The 24,008-nt window shown below is 42.3% G+C and overlaps 1 protein-coding gene and 1 non-coding gene across 3 annotated transcripts in view; both read left to right on the top strand.

The window, feature by feature from the left end:
* Window positions 1-21,844, top strand: part of RAB4A (RAB4A, member RAS oncogene family) — a 53,114-nt gene extending 31,270 nt beyond the window's left edge. Inside the window, exons 2-8 of one of the 2 annotated variants that reach the window (XM_025850753.2) lie at window positions 1,301-1,381; window positions 3,662-3,776; window positions 8,193-8,255; window positions 9,862-10,016; window positions 11,174-11,269; window positions 15,704-15,840; window positions 20,139-21,844. In XM_025850753.2, coding sequence (XP_025706538.1) covers window positions 1,301-1,381; window positions 3,662-3,776; window positions 8,193-8,255; window positions 9,862-10,016; window positions 11,174-11,269; window positions 15,704-15,819 — 626 coding nt within the window. In that variant the 3' untranslated portion in view covers window positions 15,820-15,840; window positions 20,139-21,844. Of the gene's footprint in view, window positions 1-1,300; window positions 1,382-3,661; window positions 3,777-8,192; window positions 8,256-9,861; window positions 10,017-11,173; window positions 11,270-15,703; window positions 15,841-20,138 lie in introns of those variants that run through there. The other variant, XM_025850754.2, reaches the window with a different exon arrangement.
* Window positions 18,803-18,877, top strand: TRNAQ-CUG (transfer RNA glutamine (anticodon CUG)). The gene has a single exon. It is a non-coding gene; the product is annotated as a tRNA-Gln (tRNA).
* Window positions 21,845-24,008: the final 2,164 nt, after the last annotated feature.

Genomic DNA, 24,008 nt, shown 5'->3' with positions numbered 1-24,008 from the left:
AACTCTTGGTTTCAGCTCAAGTCATGATCTTGTGGTTGTGGGATCAAGCCCTGAGTAGGGCTCTACACTCAGTACAGAGTCTGCTTCAGATTCTTTCTCCCTCTGCTTCTGTTCCTCCCTGCTCATGCTCGCTCTCTGTCAAATAAATAAAATCTTTAAAGAAAATCACAAGGTCGGGGGGAGCACATGGGTGGCTCAGTCAGTTAAGCGTCCAACTCTTGGTTTTGACTCAGGTCATGATCTCAGGGTTGTGAGGTCGAGCCCTGCATCAGGCTCCACCCTCAGCATGGAATCTGCTTGAGATTCTGTCTCTACCTTTCCCTCTGCCCCTTCTCGTGAGTGTGCGCTCTCTCTGTCTTAAGTAAATAAATCTTTTTAAAAAAGAAAGAAAATCACAAGGAAGAGAAAATACATTTATAGTACTGTACTGTAAAAAATCCACATATAAGTGAAACCACATAGTCGTTCAAGGGTCAACTTGACAGTGTATTGGGCTTTATATTTTAAGTAGAAGAAGATATTGAACAAAACAGAAATTCCAGTGTGAGGGGTGGAGGAGGGAGTGGGTCCTGTGCAGCTCCTGGTCTCAGCAGAACTAACATTCTTAATCAGTAAGGCAGCATGGGGCTACTGATGCTACATTATGCTAATTCGATTAACAAATTCTGGAGAGTCTTCCTTTCCATTTTATGGAAAATCATATTCCAAATTAAATATATTACTCTGTGTAAAGAAGAAATGAAGAATTCTTTTTACACTGAGTGAGACAAATTTCCTACTTTGAATACTGACCCAAACTTGGCTTAAGCTGTCCTTCCCTCAAGGTGCAGATAAGGGAATAGAAGCAAGACCACAAAAATCTGCAAGAGTGGGGGAAACATACCTATTTTAAAAAAAGAAGAAGGGCGTGGACTTCTCAAAGCCTAGAAGTTTCCCAGGGTTTTTCTTTTGTACAGAAAACTTGAAACTTCTAGACTATTTTTGTCCCTGCTTGTTCATATTTCTTTGAATAGTGACTAGCAAAGGGATGAATTTTACAAGAATAGTCTTCAAACTTCCAACATCAAAGGAAGTTTTCCCATGAGCAGTGTTTGGAAAACCACTGAACTGGCATGTAAGCCAAATATCAAAAAGGTGAAAATGTAAGTTGACGTGTTTTTTGTTGTTTTCACAGAATAGTTGCCTCTTTTTTCTGTTACATTAACAAGTAAGATTTTATTAACTTTTTTTGATCATAGCCTAAATAAATTTGTAGCACATGTTTTAAAGTTATTTTTCATGGTCTCTTTTTGTTTTTCAGATTTTTTGTTTAAGTTCTTGGTTATTGGAAATGCAGGAACTGGCAAGTCTTGCTTGCTTCATCAGTTTATAGAAAAAAAATGTAAGTGACATCAGATGGTCAGTGTTTGATGCATGTCTTCCCCTGAGTGCTCTCTTACTCAGATTTGTTTATAGCAAAACTTCTGAATATTATTTCAGGAAAAAACTTATAGTTTAAAAGTATGTTAAAGTAACATTAAAAGTTTGTTATATTAAACTTCTAGCAGTACGACTGAGTTTTTATTAAGTTATTTCAGTTTTATGTTGGTTCATTGTTCAATATATTATCATACTGTGCATTTTCCAGATACTCCAGTACATTGCAGATGTTGAAATACAACATGGTGAGGCAGAAGGCCGCAGAGGACTTTGCTTTCCTGACAGGGAGCCGCCCAAGAAGCCCGAATAGTACATTGTAGATAAAACAGTCCTCTTGGGTCCTCTGTGGCTTATACTGTAGTGAAGGTGGTTATTGTCATCAGTTCTGTTTTGCAGGTTCAAGAAGCAGCTTTAGAGCAGTTAGGGGGTGTGTGCCCTCGGTATGGTCCCCTAGAGTTGGTTAGACTCAAGTCCAGGTCTTTTGACCACAGACCTATCTTGTTGCCATTGGCTTTCACTGTTTTGGTAAGGGAAACTGAATGTTTAATTCCAAAGTATTGTAAAAGACTTGTAAGTTTGAAAGACCCTTAAAATAAACTGCTTTTACAATCATGGAAAGAATTGTGGAGGATGACCTCTTTCATGGCAGTTGGGTGAAAGCACAAAAACAGATTTACCTTCACTGAACTGCAGTGCATCGTAAGCATGTGCGCCTGAGTGGTGGTGGGTAAAATGGGGAAACAGCAGAGGGAGTCCTTGGCAAGGAGCTTTGAAGAATAAAACTGTAGAAATATATTCTGCTACTTCCGTGTTCATTATCCAAGAGCTTTTTGGGACCTCTGTCTAGTGACACGGAGCCAGTCCTCACTGAATGTAACAAGTATTCACTCACTGGGGGAGTCCAGGTCTCTCCACAAGTTGCCAAGCCTGCATTGTAGCATCTCAGAAAAAAATGCCCCAAGGATATTGGGTCCAGAACCCGCCTGGGTTCTCGTTGCATCCTCCCCCTGTGGCAAGCTCTCCCTTGACAGTCCTCCCCTAACTCCTCACCAAGGAGATGGGTATGTGTGTTGGGTTAGTCTGTACGGTCTACAGCACGATGGGAAAGGCTTCACTTTATTCGTCTTGTGGCCATGCTGTAATCAGGATGCCCCTGGACTTTAGCCATCACCCTTTGAGGCTTTTACTCTGAGGTTTCTTGGTAGCTTGAATTCGAGAATGTCCACACTAGTTCCACATCATCTCAGACAGGTGGGTGTGGTCAGTATTGACCTGTCATCCCTTCACCCCTGGCCCCAGGGAACACTCAACACACCATCAAGTGGCATTCGTGATTTCTTCTAGTACACTTAGATTCTGCCCTACAGTCATAAAGTGTAAGTCAGTCATGGGCTGTGTAGCCATAATACTAGGTGATAGCTCAGCTCTTCATCACCACAGAAGTGTTTTTTTCACAGACAGTTCATTCTAGGTGGGTTTAGCAAGCTACCTATTTTGCCTGCCTCCCAAAATAGATAGTATTGACTTCTCCGACAAATTCATTCCAAATTACTGCCACACAATCCTCAAATTCATGCAAACTCAACAGATATCATATGCTCAGAATTTTTGTTGTTTGGTGTTGTTTTGTTTATCTTTTCCTCTTTTTCCCTTAATCTTTGGTATCCATCAAGTTTCTTTTGGGGGCTACAGGAAGTACTTTTCCTTCCCTTTTATTTCTTTGGACTATTTATCCATTCAAATAGTGGAAACGGTCACCACCTCGTTCCTGACTGAGTTGCAGGTCTGCCACTGGGCTCTAAGCCCTTTAGGCCGGCACCCAGGTATTTTATGCAGTCCCTGTGTGTGAGTGCCCTCCCAGTGGGCAGGTAGATATGATTCTCATGTGGCATAGCCACTTCAAGCCTAGGCTTTAAAATGAATGGTTTGCTTTAGGGGTTTTGTGAAAGAGCCTTATCATCTCTTTCAGAATAGGAATATTTTGTTTAAATGTATTTTGTTTAAAGTGTATTTTGTTTTGTTTAAAGTGTACTTTAACAAAAGTAAAACACTTTTGTTTAAAGTGTTTAAGTGTATTTTGTTTAAAACAGTGAGTGCTTCTTATCAGCTGACTATTGGAGAAATGAAAGGCTACAGTAAATTACATTTCCATTGACTTTAACCCTTGATTTTGCTTGTTTAAATCTGTAAGTCTGTTTCTTTAATGTTCTAAAATAAATATCTTGTTCTTTTTCTTTTTCAGTCAAAGATGACTCAAATCATACAATAGGAGTGGAATTTGGTTCAAAGATAATAAATGTTGGTGGTAAATATGTAAAGTTACAGATATGGGATACAGCAGGCCAAGAACGATTCAGGTAGCTTTCTCTCTGATTTAATAAAAATATTTAAAAATTGGATTTGAAATAACCAATTATAGTCTCTTCATATATATAGTCTCCTCCTCCCCGCACAGATTTCAGAAACTTCACCTCTGGAAGCTTTAAGACAAGCTAAAAGTCAAGTTTTCTCCATGCAGCATTGATTTACTAAAGAATGCATTCGAATCTCTCGAGTGAGCGCACTCTAATGTAGAGGCTAATTTAGTCTTTGGGACCAGTGAGTACATTGGGAGGACATGGCATTGCATATCCTGCAGTAATACTTTTAGATTAAAATTAAGGCAAAGTAATAGCACAGCAGTTTTTATCTGTCTTTCACTTTTAAAGGAGAATTTTTAAAAACCTCTTTTGGCATTTTTGTTTGTTTTATACTAACTAGAGCATGTTCTGATGGTTGATATACATTCCACCAAATATTCTCTCCTGTACATTTTTATTACACTTCAGTCATAATTAGTGTTTGGGATGATGACCCCAGACCACTGCAGATGAGGTTACATGTTTAATATTCTGTAACTACTGAAGCAAGAAAGTAGATTAATATTGTAGTAGTGGTGTTTGAAAGGATACAAAAAATCAAAATAGCACAGATATGCACAGTCTTAAAATTTAGTTAAATAAAACTCTCACTTATAGCATTAGAGTCAGGTGTATATTGTATTTGAAATGTTCAATAATTGTTTGCTTCAAAATTTTTAATCACAATCATTCTTCTGGAACCACTGGTTAAACATTGTGGATTCAATCCAGACTTATGTTTTCTTCCCCCAAACCCTCACTGAAATGACTCTGAAACAACTGAAATGGCATGAACTCACAAAGGCCCAGAAAAGGGGAGTACGTAGTTATGATGAAGAGATTTCAAAAAAAAAAAAAAAAATGGTAGCGATAAGGAATGGATGGTGACTGACTGAAAGCCGAGGGAGCTGCACGTTCAGTGCCTATAATGGGGGAAGGCCGGCGAGCTGGAGGCCCGTTCTTCCTGCTAAATCCCGGAAAAGGTCAGGATGAGGAAGCATGGGGTTCTGCAGGAGGGAGGGTTAGGGTTTCCATGTGCGTGTGCATGCACCCACATGAGGAGTTCAGTCTCTTGAGTTGAAGCAGGGTCAGCATGCATCATAAGGCCCAGCAGAGGCAGGGATGAGGGAAGGACTGAAAAGAGGGAAATTAGTGCAAGTCTGCAACCCCTAGCCCCCCTCTCCCGCCTCTTCCCGGTTGCTGGCAGTCAGGTGTATATGTACTCTCAGGCAGGAGAGACAAAAATGAATAGCTCCAAAGGAAAGGCCTAAATATACTGACATGTTGGCTTCCCCAATAAAACAGCCTAATCTCTGTAATTTTCTACCAAAGAAACGAGATCCCAGATGTACTGGGCCCACCTCACACCAAACACAAATGAATGGGGAAAACAGTTCCAGCTAGTGTATATCAGGTGACATTTCAGAGGGCAAGGATGAAGTGAAAATACAAAAAGATCCCAAGAAGAAAAACAGTCACCTTGAAGGACTAGCAAGAGGAATTGCATTATACTGTTCAACAGCAACTTTCGGAAGCTACAAGATACTGAAGCCTTGCATGAAAAATTCCTTTCCAACCTAAATACTAAACTTCGCCAAACTGTCAGTCAAGTGTGAGAATAAAGTCAGAAGGCCTTTAGATATTCCAGTATAGGAGAAACAAAGGTTATCTTTTCACGTATTCTTTCTTAGAAACTTCAGGAGGATATACTTCATCAGCACGAGGAAGTAAACCCTGAAAGAGGAAGGTGATGTCCAGCCAACAGGGGACCCAGTGGGGAGACGAGCCAGGACATAGGTGTCACAGGGCGGCCGTCAGGCGAAGGTGCTGCCCAACAGGAGGAGGAGGAGCTGCAGGGAAGGGGCTGGGAGCGTATGAGGGAGATAGAGTCTTACCGAAGCAGGAAGGCAGGAAGCCCTGAAACTCGTAAGTCAAATAGTTTCATAAGCATTTTATAGAAATATGGAAGCAAAACCCAGAAAAACAACACTAAGATCCATGAAAGAAGGGACATTTGTATTCTGTTGTTGTTGCTTCTCCAAAGCCCAGGGTAGAATCTAGCACATAGATGTTTTACGTGTATTCCGTTAATGACTTAATTTAGGAAAAAAATCAAATCCGAAGGCCTTGGGAGTGGGGCTCCCAGGGAAGAGTGAGGCAGGAGACTGCAGACTTTCACGCTGGGCCTGTTAGCAATATTTGCTTTTCAAACTAGATGCCTGTATTACTCTGGTTTATATCACTTTTGAGAAAATTAAATACCTCAAAAAAGTACTTTTCTTAAGCATGTAGCTTATATAGTTGAATAACTTGTTAGACACCATATGTCAAGGTACAGTGAAATAAATGACTTAGTAGTAGATGTAATTTAGTTTCTCTTGAGGAGAACTCTTACATACCTCTTTCTCTAGAAACCTGCTAGTTTCTAGAAACTAAAACAGAAAAAGAGTTGTCTCTTCACATATGTGGAAAAGAGCCCTCCCCCCCCCCCTTGGAGAGGTGACCCCGGGAAGAACTAATGATTGGATCCTGCTCACGCGGCGCCTGTCTGCCATTTCTTAAAGCATATGCCCCTCTGTAGAGCAATCTAAAGGTAGAAAGGGGAAGCTTCAGGCTACCTATCTGCCTTTGGAGTTCAGGAGCTAAAAATACATTTAAAAATAGCTGCCCTTTTCAAAGTATCAAAGTCATAATGAGTCCTTTTGTTTATTTTTGATAAGGTCCCCAGTTCTCTTTTTGCCCTAAAGGGAGGCAGTGTTCTGTGGTGCCTATTTCCTGACACCAAATTGGTGGGGTGGGGGGGCGCCAGGATTTTCCATACCAGCTCTCCAGTTCTCCAACACCAACTCTGAGGCCAACAGTTCAACTCAGTTCTGATTCTCTGGAGTTAGCATCAGGCCCCAGAGACTAGGGGTCCCATCCCACAGACCTGCTCCCACTTCATACACCAGTCACAGGTTCCCATGACCCATCCCCCAGGTTCAATAATCTGTTAGAGTGACTCACAGGACTTAGAAAAAGCACAGTATTTATTGTTGCCAGTTTATTATAAAGAATATAACCCAGGAACAGCCAAATGGAAGAGATGCATCGGGCATTGGATATAGGAATTGAGTGCTGAGCTCCCATGCCCTCTTTGGAAGCACTACCCTCCCAGCACCTCCAAGTGTTCGTGAACTCAGAAGGTCTCTAAACTCCATCATTTAGGGTTTCTTTTTGAGGTTTCAGTAGGTAAATAGGACTGATTAAATCATTGCCCCTTGGAGATTGAACTCAATCTCCAGCCCCTGAGCACAGGGAGCCTTGTAGGTCTTGATGAGTTTGGTTGCTCAGGAAAATGGACCGAAGGGACACAAGTGGCAGTGGGGACATGCATGGCAGTGGGGACACCAGCCATAGGTGACTGCAGGGGTCCAGGCAGAGACTTGGTGATTTGGATTATGATGATACCAATGAAGATGGCAGGACATGCACAATGTAGGATATGTTCAGTTAGTGCGACAGAACCTGACTGGTGGGTCAGAAACGCAGAGCTTTCTGGCTGTATAAACAGAGGGATGGTGGTGCCCAACCTCACCCCAAACCAGGATGGACCTGCAGGCTGGGAAGCAGAGTGTGCTGTCCTATGAATGTGAAGTGCGACACGTTCAGTTGGCAGTCATATGGAGATGTTGGGGCAACAGCTGGATCTTACAGAGGGAGGCTGAGCTGAAGAGGACATCGGAGTCCAGGTGTGAATAGAAAACAAAACCGAGGCCTGAGCCCCAGCACTGAGGAAGTCCGGTACAGACAGGGCAGGCTCAGACGAATGACCCAGAGCTGGAGGAGGGGAGCTGGCTGGCGGGAGAGGAGGAGGTGGTGGCTGCAGAGGTGGGGTGAGGGAGGCGTCCGGGGAGGGGCGAGGCAAGGTGGAGGGAGGAGAACCGAGAAATGCCGCTGGGCTCAGCGCTGCAGAGTAGGGGACACGGACGGGACACGGAGTGAGAAGGAAACAGCTCTGCAGGGACGCGGGGAAGGCCTGGACCCCCCCAGAGGAAGCAGAGTAGGGTTGCTGAGCACTTCGTGTCCATCCAGCTCCCAAGCGCTTCGCCTCTCCCTGTACGTTCAAAGCTCATCTTAAGTTCCGTAAGAGAGCTTCGTCTACCTGTCAGAAAATGACGTATTTGTCTCAGCCTAACGTCCCCCCCCTTCCCGGCATTTCTGTGACATAAATCAGACAGAAGAGCCCCTCATACATACATTCAGATGTCTGAGTCATTTCTGTTATAAGCAACGTCTGTCCCCATGTCAAGGTTTACAAAGAAAAATGGGTGACGGTGCTCAATAGTGAAGGATCTCGATTGGCTGGAAGTAAAAGCAGTATAATTCTTTCAGGTCTGTGACGAGAAGTTATTACAGAGGTGCCGCGGGAGCGCTCCTCGTCTATGACATCACCAGGTAATGTGAACTCCCCCACGGGGGAGGCAGCTGGGGGCTCTGCTCCCCAAAGTCTGGTCTTCCCAAGGCGCACCTGCGTGTAGTGTGTGTTTTGTGTGTCGGGGCAGGCAGTGTGGCTGGGAATCTGGAATCCCCTCAGTCCTTTCATTTGGGGTCGTAGAGGTGTTTGAGCCAACCCCTACCACTACTTAACCGGTAAGGAAATCTCTGGGTGAGGTTTTAGATACATAAAGCATCCCTAGTGTTTCATAGTGTTTTTTAGCATGATGCTTTGATGCTTTGACATATTCCTCAGGGTTCACAAGGTGAAAGTTTACGTATGGTAAATTATTAGAAGTAATTGACACTGATGAACGTTGAGGGCACAGGCTCTGTGCCCAGATTGCCTGGGTTCAGACCCCAGTTCCAGGTTACTAGCCGTGTGATGTCCTCGGGCAAGGTGCTCTAGCTGTCTGGACTTCAGTTTCCTTGTCTGTTACGTGGAGTAATGCTGACTGTGTTAGGAGATTTTTCAGGTTGTTAAATTGGTTAATGTAAAGCTCTTGGCACATGATAAAAATCTGAGTGCACTGTCCTGTGTGTAGCTACCACCCCCATATCACAAATTAAATTAAAAACTTAGCTCCTCGGTCTCACCTGCCACATCTCAAGGGCTCAGCAGCCACGTGTGTCTGGTGGTTGCTGTGTGGGACAGTGTGGGTTATAGAACATTCTTGTCCTTGCAGAAGCCCCATCAGACAGTGCCGATCTCAGTGTTTGCTGGCACCACCTTAAAAATACCATCTCCACCCTATTGGCCCGTGGCCGTCTGGGTAGGAACTTGTGCGGCGGAGAGGGTGTCACTCTGTTGTTGAGACGCTCACCCAGTCTGCTTGTCCGGGATGAGGCACACTGGCGAGGAAACGGGCAGCTCCTGGCCCAGCCCGCCCGCACTTGCTCCGGTGGTGGAAGGCTCAGCTTGCTAATGTGCGAAGTCATTCGGCTGTCCAGGTGTGCCGGCAGAGCAGACGTATCCCCAGATGTATCCGAGCCGAAAACAGTAGATCTCAGAGTGCGTCCTGGGGTTAGACAGACCGGGTCAAGCCCTGCCTCTGCCGCTGGCTGCTTGTGTGACTTGGGGCAACTTAATTAAACTCTCTGGGTTCGGATTTCTCATGGAAAAGGGGGATAGAGTCTGTGTCACAAGAGTCCTTATAAAGAACGTGATAAATTCCTCCGGGACAAAGTGCCACCATATTGCACAGAGCTTGTAAATGCAGCAGATGTTAGATCTTGCTCATGCATGCCACACATAATTGAGCTAAGTGTTAAGAGCTCAGTAAATATTTGTAAAATGAATAAAGGAACGTCTGCTTCCTTTTGTACCTTGATCGGGCAAAATCAAACAGCAAAATATCTGACTTGCGGTTTCGTTTTTCTGGAAACAAAACAATTACACCCTGTGGTATGGTGCGTAATGGGGCATTCAGGCTGCCTGTGTTACCTTAAAGGTTGTCGACGTTACCCTGACGTGTGCGAAAGCAGTGTGTGAGTAGTGTGAATGCCTGGAAAGAGTTGCTAGCTTTATAAAATACATGTACTATTTTCGCAATCTTATATTACGCAGCCGAGAAACCTACAATGCGCTTACTAATTGGTTAACAGATGCCAGAATGCTAGCGAGTCAGAACATTGTGATCATCCTCTGTGGGAACAAGAAGGACCTAGATGCGGATCGTGAAGTTACTTTCTTAGAAGCTTCCAGATTTGCGCAAGAAAATGGCAAGTGACCTTTTACCTACTACGGCTTTTCAAATGGGCAGATTTGGGGGGTAATAACATTGCTTTGAATTTACATCTATTGGAATTTTAAGATTAAACGTTACTTAAGAAATGTGAAATTTCCTAGTGTTTTATTTAGGTAAAGTTAGACTGACTTAGCATATTTTCACTATATTGCATTCTGCCTGCAAAGGTTACGATGATGATAAAAGCAAATGTACTAATATTCTCTAATGACTTTTTGGTCTAAGCACAGGCCTTGGTCTAAAGTTAAGTTTGTAATAATTTTTAAAGGCCCTAATCACATGATGGCCTGTCCTTTTTTCTAATGTAATTTGGAGCTAAGTTGGTAAAACATTAGTTCTAAATAGAAGGGGAAAGCAGTGGAAGAAATACTGGGCTTATTGGTTTTATTTTACTTACATTAAATTGAAGCCATTTGGTTATATGCCTTTGAAAATTCTCTGAATTTCCATATAGAAAACCAGAGAATGACATAAAATTAATGGTTGTTTACAGATAAGGGAATGATCAGAATTGAGACATTTTAAAGAACTGTAGTTTTTAGAACCAGTCAAGAACTAAAATATCCTAGTCTCGATTTTCAGTTGGACTCTAGGACTACCAAATTATATTCTTACAAATTGACTGGTTTTATGCTAAGCAAATAAGCATGTGAGAAGAACAGAAGCTATCGTGAGCTCGTAAATACAGAAGCAAGGGTTAGTATCTGCTCTGGTGGGTAAGAAAAGTAGGAGTCCAGGGAGGACCTCGTCACCGGCAGGATGACAAGTTGCAGTGTAGTTTCCCCCCCCCCCCCGCCGTGGTATCTGTGGTGACACGAAGAGTGTTGGGAGAATATTCATCTCATGTCGACAGCCGGGCAGCTTCAGGCAGCCTGCTTCCTCACTGTGCATCTTCGACAGACAAGCGCCAGCACAAGATACCCGACACTGTTGAGGAAGGCTGAGAGTTCTTCTAGCATTTAACAAAATATATTGACATTTATTGATTCTGTATTCGCAGAAATATGTGGTTTTTAAGTAACAGATTCCATTTTGCCTGCTCTTCGGAGAAAATCCTCAGCAGGCTGTCGGTACCTCAGTTGTGATCGCCTTCTAAACGTAGCTTCGCATTTTGTTTGCTGTCACTTTTAGAGCTGATGTTTTTGGAAACAAGTGCACTAACGGGGGAGAATGTGGAAGAGGCCTTTGTACAGTGTGCGAGAAAAATACTTAACAAAATTGAATCAGGTAAAAGGCTTTCCATTCATAAACTTGTCTTCAGCATATTTTACTCTCTAGCTCAGTAGTACCACTTTTTAATTTTCCAGGAGTGATTTGGTCAAAGAGCATTCTCTCTACCCCTGCCAACCTAAAATTGCCACTTACGGTTTTGAAGGCCTTGCCCCCGTGGCTGAGGCAAAGGCCCCGCTTTTTCGGAGTGGCTTCGTTGCACCACTGGTGAAAGAGGGTGGGCAGTCAGGGTTTCAGCGACAGTTTGCTTTTAGAACCACGGCCTTTTGTGGTCCACGGCTTAGAGGAGGAAGATTGGATCTTTGTCCAGTCTCTGCCAACACCTTGCTAGCCCTGCTGGGCCAGTGGTCCCGTGGCATGATGGGGGACCGCCTGTATGAGATTAAGGGAGTTAGAGATACATGCGTGATGTTGATACTTGCAGCTTGGGCATCATGGAGAATTTATTCCTGAAGCCAACTGAGTGTGCCTCAGTAGTAACCGGTCTCATTATTGTTGTATTTGTTGCTTCAGTAAAAATGAATTTAAAATAATCCTAATTTAGGCAGCTGACAAAATACTCTGTAATTGTGTTTAGTAAGGTTGAGTTTTGGGGCTCCTGGGTGGCTCAGTCAGTTAGGCAGCTGCCTTCACCTCAGGTCACGATCCCAGGGTCCTGGGATTGAGCCCCGCCTCAGGCTCCTTGCTCAGCGGGAAGCCTGCTTCTCCCTCTCCCTGTTGCTCCCCCCTCTTGTGCTCTCTCTGTCAAGTAACTAAATAAATAAAATCTTTAAAAAAAAATAAAGTTGAGTTAAAGATTACCAAAATTCTATGTGGACAATCACTTTTTAATTGATTCACTCAAATATCTGAATGTCTGTTCTTTGTCAGGTGCTGGGATACAAAAATGATTTAATCATAACCCCTGCCCTCAAGAACCTCTTTCATGGGAGCCAGCAAAAAATAATTACATTACGGTGTGGTGGATACAATAACTGAAGGGTGCATAGGATCCTGGGATCACACAGAGAAGGGGAACCTGCCTAGCTAGGTCATGGACGTAGTGTCCGAGAGGGTTCCAAGAGGAGGTGACAGCCGAGCTCAGTCTTTCACAGTGTGAGGAAGAGTGAACTGGCTAAGGGATTGGGGAGGAGGGTGGTCCAGCAGAGGGGACAGCATGATTTGGAAGTAACCAGAAAGTAAAAATCACGAGACCAGAGAGACTACGGTGGGATGGCAGGTGAGAAGGTTGGAGAGAGGCGGCAGCCGGGCTAGTGATTCTCATCAAGGATCTGGAACTTTATCTTACGGGTTACTGAGTCTCAACCCTGGCTGTACACTACAGTCACCTTGGATGCAGGAAAATTCAGATCCCAGGCCCCACCTCTCGAGATGCTGATTAATTGGGCTTAAGTATGGTTTGGGCATCAGCATTTCCAAAAGCGCTCTTATGTGATTGATTGTAGAGGACAGGAAGCTATTCAAGGGTGGTAAGCAGTGAGCGATATGGTCAGGTTGGGACTTGAGATAAATCATGTCTGTAGGTGCCATGTTGAGGACAGATTGAAAGGACGGGAGACCAGGGTGCCAATTACGGCATTTTTGAGTAATCCAAGTAAAAGATGACTGATTAAAGCTTTAAGGAGGATGTGGAAGTAGAGACGAAGAGATATAGATGAATCCAAGAAATATTTTGGTAGTAGCACCATATGACTCATGTGCTAAATGGGGCAGGGCAGTTGATTTGGGGGTGGGGAGTAGCGGTGAGGAGGTGGGGTCAGGAAGGCATGAGGAGCCAAGGGTAACTAGATGTCGCACTTGGGTAACTTGGGAAAGAGATGTCATTAAACCAGAGGATAAGCAGGTTCCGGGGCATGTAGATGATTCTGTCCTGGAGGTGTTCCCTTTGCAGTACCACTGGCACAAGCCCATGGGATTATCTCATAAGCTCTGGGGAGAAGTCTGGGCTGGCGGTATACGTTTGGAAGCCATCAGTACATAGGAGTAGTTGAAACTATGAAAGGAATGTGATCACCCGAGAGCAGTTGAGAGTGAAAAAAGCAGTGATCAAAAGCAGAACCTTGGAGACTGAGAGATGGAGAAGAGGAACCTAGAAAAGAGAAAGAGAGGGAAATGGTCAGAGATGTATGGAAGGAACCAGGGGAAAGTGGGCATCATTTCAGCCAAAAGGATGAGAGTCAAAGACTTGTTCACTATCAAATGCAATAGAGAATAGTCTCCTAAGCTAAGAACTAAGCTAAAAAACATCCACTGGGGTGGGTAATAGGAAGTCACTGGGCATCTTTATCAAGAACAGCTCCGGTAGAATTATGAAAACAGAAGACAGCAATTGAGGAACGAAGAGGAGGTGAGAAAGTAGAGTGAGTGTTGACTCCTCTCTTGAAAAGAAAAGGTATAGTAGGGTCCCAAGGGTTAACGTAAAGAGGTTTTGGCGATGGAAGAAATGTTAGCCTGTGTGAATGCTGAGAGGAAACAAGGGAAGGGAAAGGAGAGGAGGGTGGAGAGATGACAGAGACAGTAGGGTGCTGGGTGAGGTGCAGAGAGAGAGAGAGAGAGAGGGTCAAGGGCCCGGGTGGAAGAGAGGGACACTTCATCCTTCTGGATTGTCTCGCTCTGAAAACAAACAAAAAAATTTTTTACTAAATTTGTCACAAAAACAACTGTTACTCTTAAAGACTGTAACATTGTTATTAAAATTGGCTTGGTGTTGAGTATTATTAAGCTTAGCACGAGGTTTTATTTAATCACCTTGCTACCTTAATACTGCGTCCATGGTTATAGTCCATACAAGTCGACTCAGAACATTTTCAAGATACATTTCTTCTGAGATCATCAAAATCATAATTACATCTAGGTGAAAAAATACAAAGATATAAGTTAAAATTTTTCAGCAGTACTTCAAATTTTCGGAATAGGCTGTACATTCATATGATTCAAAAACCGCTGTTTCCTCCTCTTTTTTTTTAAAGATGTATTTATTTATTAGAGAGAGAGTATGCACACGTGTGAGCCTCTGAAGGGGCCCAGGGAGGAGGAGGGAGGCAGACTCCCTGCTGAGGGTGGAGCCTGTTGCGAGGCTCCATCTCACCACCCTGAAAACATGACCTGAGCTGAAATCAAGAGTGGGTCACTTATGGGCGCCTGGGTGGCTCAGATGGTTAAGCGTCTGCCTTCAGCTGAGGTCATGATCCCAGGATCCTGGGATCAAGTCCCATATCGGGCTCCCTGCTCCTTGGGAGCCTGCTTCTCCCTCTGCTTCTCTCTCTCTCTCTCTCTGTCTCTCATGAATAAATGAATAAAATCTTTAAAAAAAAAAAAAAGAGTGGGTCACTTAACCCGATGAGACACCCAGGCCCCCCTCCTCCTCTTTTTTTACACAAAAGTTAACATACTATAAATTCTGTACCTTGCTTTATGTACTTACTAGACCTATGGATCATTACAAATGAACATATAGAGACTTCCATGTATATATGTATGCTAATACACATACATGTTGTGTGTGTGTGTGTGTGTGTGTGTGTGTGTGTAATATTCAGTTGTCTGTATTGCTATAATTTAACCAGTCTACTTGGGACATTTGGAGTATTGCCAGCATTTTGCTGTCACAAATAATATTGCAGTAAGTAACCTTTTATATATCATTTCCCATGTGTGGGGTGTATGTATAGGATAAGTTCCCAGAAGTAGAATTGCTAGGTGAAAGAACATAAGCATTTGGAATTTAGGTAGAGGCTGTCAGATTCCTTCTAGCATGGTTGTAGCAATTTATAATCCCACTGTAATGAATGAAAGTGCTTATTTCACTGAAGCCATGCCCACAGGGTATATTATCATACTTGGATTCTTACCCGTCTGGTAAGTAGGAAATGGTCTCTTTGTAGCTTAATTTTAAATTAATTTATCTTTGTATGCACAATATATTCATATAATTCCAAATTCAAAAAATAAAAAGCGGATACAGTGAAAGTCTCCCTCCATTACAAACCCTCTCCTGTCCCCAAGCCATCTAAAACTCCTTCTTGAAGTCAGCTATTATTCTCACATTTTTTAAAATATTTTATTTATTTATTTACTTGAGAGAGAGAGAGAGAGAGCAGAGCAGGAGATAGGGGCAGAGAGAGAAGCAGGCTCCCCACTGAGCAAGGAGCCCAATGCGGGGCTCGATCCCAGGACCCTGGGATCAGGACCTGAGCCGAAGGCAGATGCTTAACCGACTGAGCCACCCAGGCGCACCTATTCTCACTTCTGTTCGTCTCCTTCCAAAGATATTTTTATGCCCATACAAGAAAACATGTATATATTTTTTCCTTATTATTCAAACCAGCTGTTTATACACAGTGCTCTGCACTTTGCTTTTTTCACTTAATATATTTTTGGGATCACAGAAACATAAAAGCTTTTTTTAAAGGAGACTTGCTTGGTCCTCAGGTGAGCTGGACCCAGAAAGAATGGGCTCTGGTATTCAGTATGGGGATGCTGCCTTGAGACAGCTGCGGTCACCACGTCGCGCACAGGCCCCAAGCGCTCAGGAATGTGGCTGTTAGGAGCAGCGCCGGAGTGTACAGGTAGGTGCTCTCACCACAGCGTCTGTGCTGGCCCTCTTACCTTAAACTTGTTCACTGCTCGGGAGTTCTACACCTGCTTAACTATACAGCTTGTCATTGCTTTTGCAGCTACATTACGAAACCCAGAGGTGATGGTATAATTAAAATTAGATATTTCAACAACAGTGGAATACACATTCCAAGCTATAAAACAGTTTAACAAATTTAAAAGAATAGAAATTATACAGACCACAGTGGAATTAAACTAGAAGTCAATAACAGATAACTGGAAAATCCAAAATATGTGGAGGTTAAACAACAGAGTTTCATTTGAACTAAATGTAATTCAAAACACAACTTATCAAAATGTGGGGGGATGCCATGTAAGCAGTGCTTAGGGGGAAATTTATAGCATTGAATGCATACTTAGAAAAGAAGAAAGATCTAAAATCAGTCATCTAAGTTGTCCACCATAGGAAACTAGAAAACGAAGAGCAAACTAAATCCAAAGTAGGCAGAAGAAATAATAAGAATTATAGCAGAAATTAATGAAATTAAAACCAGAAAGTCAATAGAGAAAAATCAACAAAATCAAAGCTGATTCTTTGGAAAGATCAATAAAATCAACAAGCCTATAACCAGGCTAATTAAGAAAAAGGGGGGGACATAAATTACTAATATCTGAAATGAAAGAGGGGACATCACTGCAGATCCTATGGACATTAAAAGGATAACGAAGGAACACTATGAAAAACTCTGTGCCCACAAACTTGATAACAGATGAAACAGACCAATTCCTTAAAAGACATGATTTGCCAAAATTCAAGAAAAGAATAGACAATTTGAATAGGTCTTACATCTATTAAAGAAATCGAACCAATAATTAATAATCTTCCAAAAGAGAAAGTACCGAGCCCAGATGGGTTCTCTGCTGAATTCTACCCAACATTTAAGGAAGAAATTATACTATTTCTCTACAGTCTCTTTCACAGGAGAGAAGCAGATGGAATACTTCCTATCTCATTCTGTGAGGCCAGCATTACCCTAATTCCAAAACCAAAAACATTACAAGAAAACTACAGCCCAATATCTCTCATGAATGTAGATGCAAAAATCGTCAATAAATATTAGCAAATCAAATCCAGCAATGTACAAAAAGAATTATAAACCACTTCCAAGTGGGATTTATCCCAGGTATGCAAGGCTGGTTCAACATTCCAGACTCAGTTCATGTAATCCATCACATCAATGGGCTAAAGAAGAAAAATCATAGGATCCTATCAAGAGAAAAATCATTTGACAAAATCTAACACCCATTCATGATGAAAATTCTCAGTAAACTAGGAATAGAGAGGAATTTCCTCAGCTGGGTAAAGAATATCTACAGAAAACTACCACTAACATCATCAAACTTGAAGTTTTCCCACTATTAAAAGGAACAAGGTGAGGATGTCCCCCCCCCGCCACCACTCCTTTTCAACATCATCCTGGAAGTTCTAGCTAATGCAGTAAGATAAGAAAAGGAAACAAAAGGTATACAGATGGGAAGGAAAAAATTAACTGTCTTTGTTCACAGATGACATGCTCATCTATAATGTAGAAAATCTAAAAGAATCCACAGACTCCTACCTAAGCACTTATACAGCATGGTTTTTTGTTTTTTTGTTTTTGTTTTAAAGATTGATTTATTTGAGAGAGAGAGAGTACATGAGAGGGGGGAGGGTCAGAGGGAGAAGCAGCCTCCTCTCCGAGCAGGGAGCCCGATGCGGGACTCGATCCCGGGACTCTGGGATCATGACCCGAGCCAAAGGCAGTCGCTTAACCGACTGAGCCACCCAGGCGCCCATACAGCATGGTTATGTAGCAGGATACAAGGTTAGTAGACAGAGTCAGTCACTTTTCCATATGTCACTGATGAACAAGTGCAGTTTGAAATAAAAACAATACTCTTTAGCATTCAAGAAAAGAAAATACTTTGGTATAATTCTGCCAAAATACGTACGAGATCTGTATGAGGAAGACCAAACTGATTCTCGAGTTTATATGGGGTGGCAGAATGCCCCGAATGGCCAACGCAGGATTGGAGGAGAAGAACAAAGTTGGAGGACTGTGGCTGCTGGAGTTCAAGACACTGTCCAGCTATGGTAGTCAAGACACTTTGGTGTTGATCAAAGAAGAGACACAGAGATCAGGGGGACGGGGGAGAGAGCCCAGAAATACACCTACATAAGTATAGTCAGCTAATCTTTGGTGAAGGAGCAAAGACAGTCTTTTCCACGAAAGGTGCTGGAACAACTGGACATCCACATGCAAAAATATGAATCTAGACCAACCTTACACCCTTCACAAAAATTAACTCGAAATGGATCATAGACCCAAATGTAAAACATAAAACTATAAAACTCCTGCAAGATAACATAGGAAAAAATCCTAGACTTTTTAGATACAACAGCAAAGGTCCATGAAAGACATAGTTGATAAGCTGGACTCCATTCTAAAACTTCTCGAGGAAAGACAACAAGAGATGCCACAGCCTGGGAGAAAATATTTCTAAAAGGCATGTAGTTAAGGATTATTACCAGATAGACAAAGAACCCTTCAAACTTAATAATACGAAAACAACCCAATTTAAAAATGGGCCAAAGACTATACCAAACACTTCACCAAAGAAGACAGTAAGTATATGAAAAGATACTGCACAGCATACATATGTCGTCAGGGAAATGCAAATTAAAACAATGAGATACCACTACAACATACTAATTAGTACGGCCAAAATACAAGACGCTGACAACACCAAATGCTAGCAAGAATGTGGAGCAGTCGGAACTGTTAGTCATCGCTGGTGGGAATGCAAAATGGTACGGCCACTTTGGAAGACAGTATGGCAGCCTCTTACAAAGTAAACATATCTGTAAATATGGTCCAGCAGTCCCACTCCCTTGGTATTTACCCAAAGGAGGTGAAAACACGAAAATCTGGGGCCCCTGGCTGGCTCAGCCGGTAGAGCATGTGACTCTGACTCTCAAGGTCATGAGTTCAAGCCCCACGTTGGGCGTGGAGCCTACTTAAAAAGAAGAAAGAAAAAACACAAAAATCTGCACATGGATGTTTATAGCAGCTTTATTCGTAATTACCAAAACTTGTAAACAAGTAAAATGGCCTTCAGCAAATGGATAACTAAACTGCGTACATCCAAACAATGGACTATTATTCGGTGCTTAAAAAGAAATGAGTTATCAAGCCATGAAAAAGTGGAGAGGAACTTTCCATGCATATTACTAAGTGAATGACACCAGTCTAAAGAAAAGGCTACATACTGTATGATTCCAACGCTATCACATTCTGGAAAAGGCAAAATATGACAATAATAAAAAGATCAGTGGTTGTCAGGGGTTGGGGATGGGAGGGATGAATAGAGCATGGACAATATTTGGGGCAGCGAAAATACTCTGTATAATACCGTAATGATGGATACATGTCATTATATATTTGTCCAAACCCATACAGTGTACAGCAGCAGGGGTGAACCGCAATGTAAATAGTGGACTTTGGGTGATGATGTTGTGTCAGTGTACGTAACAGATGTAGCTCTCTGGTCCGGGATGTCGGTAATGGGGGAGGCTCTGCGTCTGTGAGGTCAGGGGGCATATGGGAAATCTATAGACTTTTCCCTCACTTGTGCTGTGAACCTAAAACTGCTCAAAGAAAGCCAAAATCTTATTAAGAAAAAAGTCCTAAAGCAAACACTAAAATAATATGACAAAGAGTTTTGGCTAATAAGCCAAATTTAAATTTGGAATTTAAATGGGATAAACACATAATTAATCTAAATAATCAAAAAGCAGGCAGAAGGAGGGAAGGAGGGGGAAGGAACCGCGCAAATAGGAAATGGTAGATTAAACCCTGCCAATTAAAGAAGATGTTCTGCTTGAAAGAATTTAAACTATAGGAAAGCCTTAGGCTCTTGGTCAGAAAGAAAGCAAGAGTGGTAGGTGGTGGGAGTAATTGGGATAGAGATTTTTCTGTCTTTGTATCCATCAGGAGACTTTCTTGGGTAAATTGAAGTCTAAATGTGTTGCTAAAATAGAAGGCTTATATATAAAATTCGCAAATGGAGATTTTACCTTTCTAAAGCTTCCTTTTTCCCATTTACCACAGTGGACTTCTTTATGTTCCTACCATATTATCTAACAGGGGTAGGTAAGTTTAAGTAAAGTTGGAAGTTACGTTCACTAAGTCCCTGTGGGACTTGAAGCTGTGTTTGTCTGTACTGTTATAGTTACGCATATTTCTAAATCGCTCTTTATATTTTTTAGGTGTTCATACAGCGGTATTTGGGACACAATTGTCGGACCTTGAAGAAGTTTTTTACCACCATCTTTTTCTACTTTATACAGAAGTAGATATTTGTGCGAAGAAAAATAATTCGGCGTGTTATGTAAGCTCATAGATGTGGCACAGCAAATCATATAATAATAAATCTCAATAAACGGACAGTACCATTAGGTGTATACATGTATGTAAGAATTTTCTGTTTCATATTTCCCTTTCACTCTTGGTTCCAATCCTGTGTGTTGTAGACATCCTCTCGTGCGGTCTGTCTCCACAGCATGGTATCTGATGTAGGATATGGTAGAATGTTGCTCTAAATGCAGTCTAAAATTTTGTGTTTTTTGATCATACGAACTGAAATCTGTCACTGGTGAGGTGTACTTTGATCATCATGTCGGGTACCTTGCACAGTGCGTATTATTTAGGACCTGATAGTCAAAGACTCTGGCATTGAGGGCCAGTGCGGCGCTCACTTCATGCCGTTTACCACAGTCCACAGTGTTTACGTAATCCACCCTTGAAATACGAGATCAGTAGTTACTCACATACGGAAATGAAAAATGGAGTTTTTCCATGAACTTCACACTGTCCAGCACTCTGGTGATTTTAAAGTATCTTCATCCAGATCAATTCAGGAAGCGTAGCCTGAGTACCTGCCGTGTTTTGGCCACTGTGATCGGCACTAAGGATTCTGTTGTCTTCACCCAGACTTACTAGGAAATCGGTTCTGCTTTCAGCTCTTCGTAAATGTGATGGACGGTGTAATTTGAGGCTGCTCACCTGTTTCTGGTTGCTCTATCTGGTCTCCCTGCTGGAAAATGTTGTTTGTTACTGTGCTTTTCCCGGGATTCAGTGTATGATGTCACAGCCTCTTTTTTAAGTCTTTTATTGTTTTGTGTTCATTTTAAGGAAACCCACTAAACCAAGTTCATATTAAAGGAATACCACTCATTAAGAAATTTCTGTATCGCTTTCGCTGAATACTTAAATGCCTTACCACAGTTATCAAGTTGACATGTTTTTCATTCACCCAAGGTGTGTATTGAAGTATAATATACATTGTATCACAAAGACTTGTTCTAATATTTTAAAATGTCAATGCAAAAAAACATATAATAGAACTTTTCTTTAAAGTTGAAATGCAGTATTATTTAAGGCCAGAAGGTTAAAAAGCATTCTTCACCTTCTGTATGTTCTTTCACTGTGACTTTTAGCTGCAGACTGATTGGTAGATCTCATTGCCTTTCAGTTAGAAGCCGCCCACTGCTTTTGTTGTTTGATTTAATCAACAGAGCACAGTGGCACCACAGACTCTGGAAAGTGACTTGGATAAAAATATCAGTATGTATCTGCTTGGGGTATTTTAATTTTGCTTGTTTTAATGCCATGGATATTTTATTTTGAAAAGTCAGAATATGAAGCAAATTCTCAGACTGAACTACTTCTGGGACCTGGCTGGAAGAACATTCGATTCAATGTCTCATTTATGATAGTTTTGCAGGCTGCTCACTCTTGAACAGCTTTTTGCATGGGATAGGAGCATGTCTGTTCTACCACATCGGTTTATTCAAAAGCAAGAATTTTTAAAATAAGATGTTAAGTTGGTTTATAAATGAGCCTATTCATTAAACCACAGGTACTGCATATAATTCCACATCCTTTGACCAATAAAAGTTGCTGGAGAACCAAACCATGGTGGTTCTTAATAAAGGCCTTCGGGAGAAAGGAAGAAGGAAGATAATTCAGTGTTGGTCAGTGGAGTGTTTTCCAACACCCTCAACCAATTCTCTGGTTCTGCAGAGATCCTAGCGGGGTGGCGAATTCCGTTCCCATTATCATCCACCTGGAGATAACTCAGATCCCACAGGTTCCGGGCGTGGTCTGCCCTGCCCCTCAACGCACACGCACACTTCAGCGCCAGGAGCAAGCAGGTTACCTGTGCTTCTGACCGACCAGCTTCAAATCTGAGATTCCCAGGACCCCTTACTTGGGTTTGATTCATTTGCTAGAATGGCTCACAGAACTGAGAAAAACCATTTACTTGCTAGAATGCTCATTTATTGCAAAGGATACAAACAGCCAGATGCAAAGATACATAGGGCCCAGGCTGGAAGGGTCCCGAGTCTAGGAGCCCCTGTCCCCCTGGAGTCTGGGGTGCACCATCCTCCTAGCCAAGGATGTGTTCTTGTTCACCAACCTGGAGACTCATCAAATCGTGTTCCAGCCCCTCTAATGATTTGGTCTTTCTGGTGACCAGTCCCATCATGAGGCTCAAGGGGCCCCACCCTAAAGCACCTCATGAGCATAAACCCCAGCGTGCCCAGAGGGGATGTTTTGTGACTAACAGAACACACCCCATCACAGGAAATTTCAAGGGTTTTAGGAGCTCCTTGCCAGGAATCGGGGGCAAAACCCAAATATATGTTATTATATCATAGTCTAATAAATGTTATGTATACATTTCCCACAACTTACTAGGTTTTCAGGATACTCTTAATTCACATTTCTAGTAAAATATTTTTTCGGTCTTCCTAGAAAAATATTCTAAGCTCCATTTAAACTTGAAATTGTTCTTTTACAAGTCCAGCATTTAGTGAAAATAAGAACATCACAGTTTAGAATGAATCTGTTTTATTAAAAACCTATTTTTTTGTGACTTATGAAATCTTAAGGAACATGGATTCCTAGCAGATCAGTATTATTCAGAGTGATGAAGAATCTGGTGTTAAAATTAGAAACTTGGGGCACCTGGGTGACTCAGTCGGTTAAGCATCTGCCTTTGGCTCAGGTCATGATCCTGATTTAGAGGGACCTTAAAACACCTGTGAATTATTAATCTTTTTTTTATGTGCCAGTTGTAAAGTGAGTCTCTTTCCTAATCATTCTACCTGTTCATATATACATATAATCGGAGTTTGTCCCAGTTGTTGCTTGGTTACTTCCCAATTATATTAAATTCTTCAAGGAGTTGTTTTTAGACTTTGAGAGGGATTTCTGTGAGGACATCCAGCAGATTGAGGAAGACCTGTGACAGTATCAGCCATCACCCTCTCAGGCAAGAAAATACGGCTTACTGTGAGAAGACGATAGTGTGGTCAGGGAACCTGTGCGTGTCTTTGCTCTACCTTTGCCCCACTTTTCAATGCTGTAGTACTTGGAAACATCCAAGGCATTTGTCATTGCACCCCAAACTAGTCCGGTATGCATCTCTGAAAAGAATTTCTTTTTAATTTTATATAATCACCATACCATTGAGATCTTCTTAAAAGATACTGATACAAAGCCAAGATGGTTATGTTTTTTCTTATCTTGCAATTATATAAAGTTTTCTGGCAGGTACTGAGAAAGCAAAATGCACATCTTTCATACCATATTTTCGGAGCATGTGGCTAATTGTGCTGGCAGTGCCGGGACGGCCCCGGGGACCCCTGTGCCTGCAGCAGGGGCACCAGGACGGCCAGCACAGCATCAAGTAAAATGCTGATGTCTGTATGTTGGGTGGGGGGCCCTCAAATCGTTTTACATAGAATTTGTTTTTTGTAATATGAGTAATTCAGAGTAAGTCTCCCACATTATTCCCTTTTCCAGAAGTCATTGTTTCCATGGCCATAAATGTACATCACATACCCCATAGTACGTATTATGCCCGTTTGCAGGGGAGAATGGTGCTTTTCTGTGACACTCACGTTTTTCCGAATGCCACCTGCTTTCCCATTGCTTCTGTGCCTTTGCATGGACTGTGTTTTCCTCACTTGCATTGCACCCCCACCGGCTCTGCAAGTCTGTCGGGCTCAGCCCGGTTGTCCTGTAGGGGGCGCTGTAGCACCTCTCTGCTGGGAGCCTTCTCTAAGCCC

The sequence above is a fragment of the Callorhinus ursinus genome, unplaced genomic scaffold, assembly GCF_003265705.2.
Source record: "Callorhinus ursinus isolate GAN/ISIS: 27379988/994484 unplaced genomic scaffold, GSC_fseal_2.0 scaffold32, whole genome shotgun sequence".
NCBI lineage: Eukaryota > Metazoa > Chordata > Mammalia > Carnivora > Otariidae > Callorhinus > Callorhinus ursinus.
The sequence above is the reverse complement of the archived record's forward strand: the minus strand, read 5'-3'. Positions and strand labels throughout refer to the sequence as shown.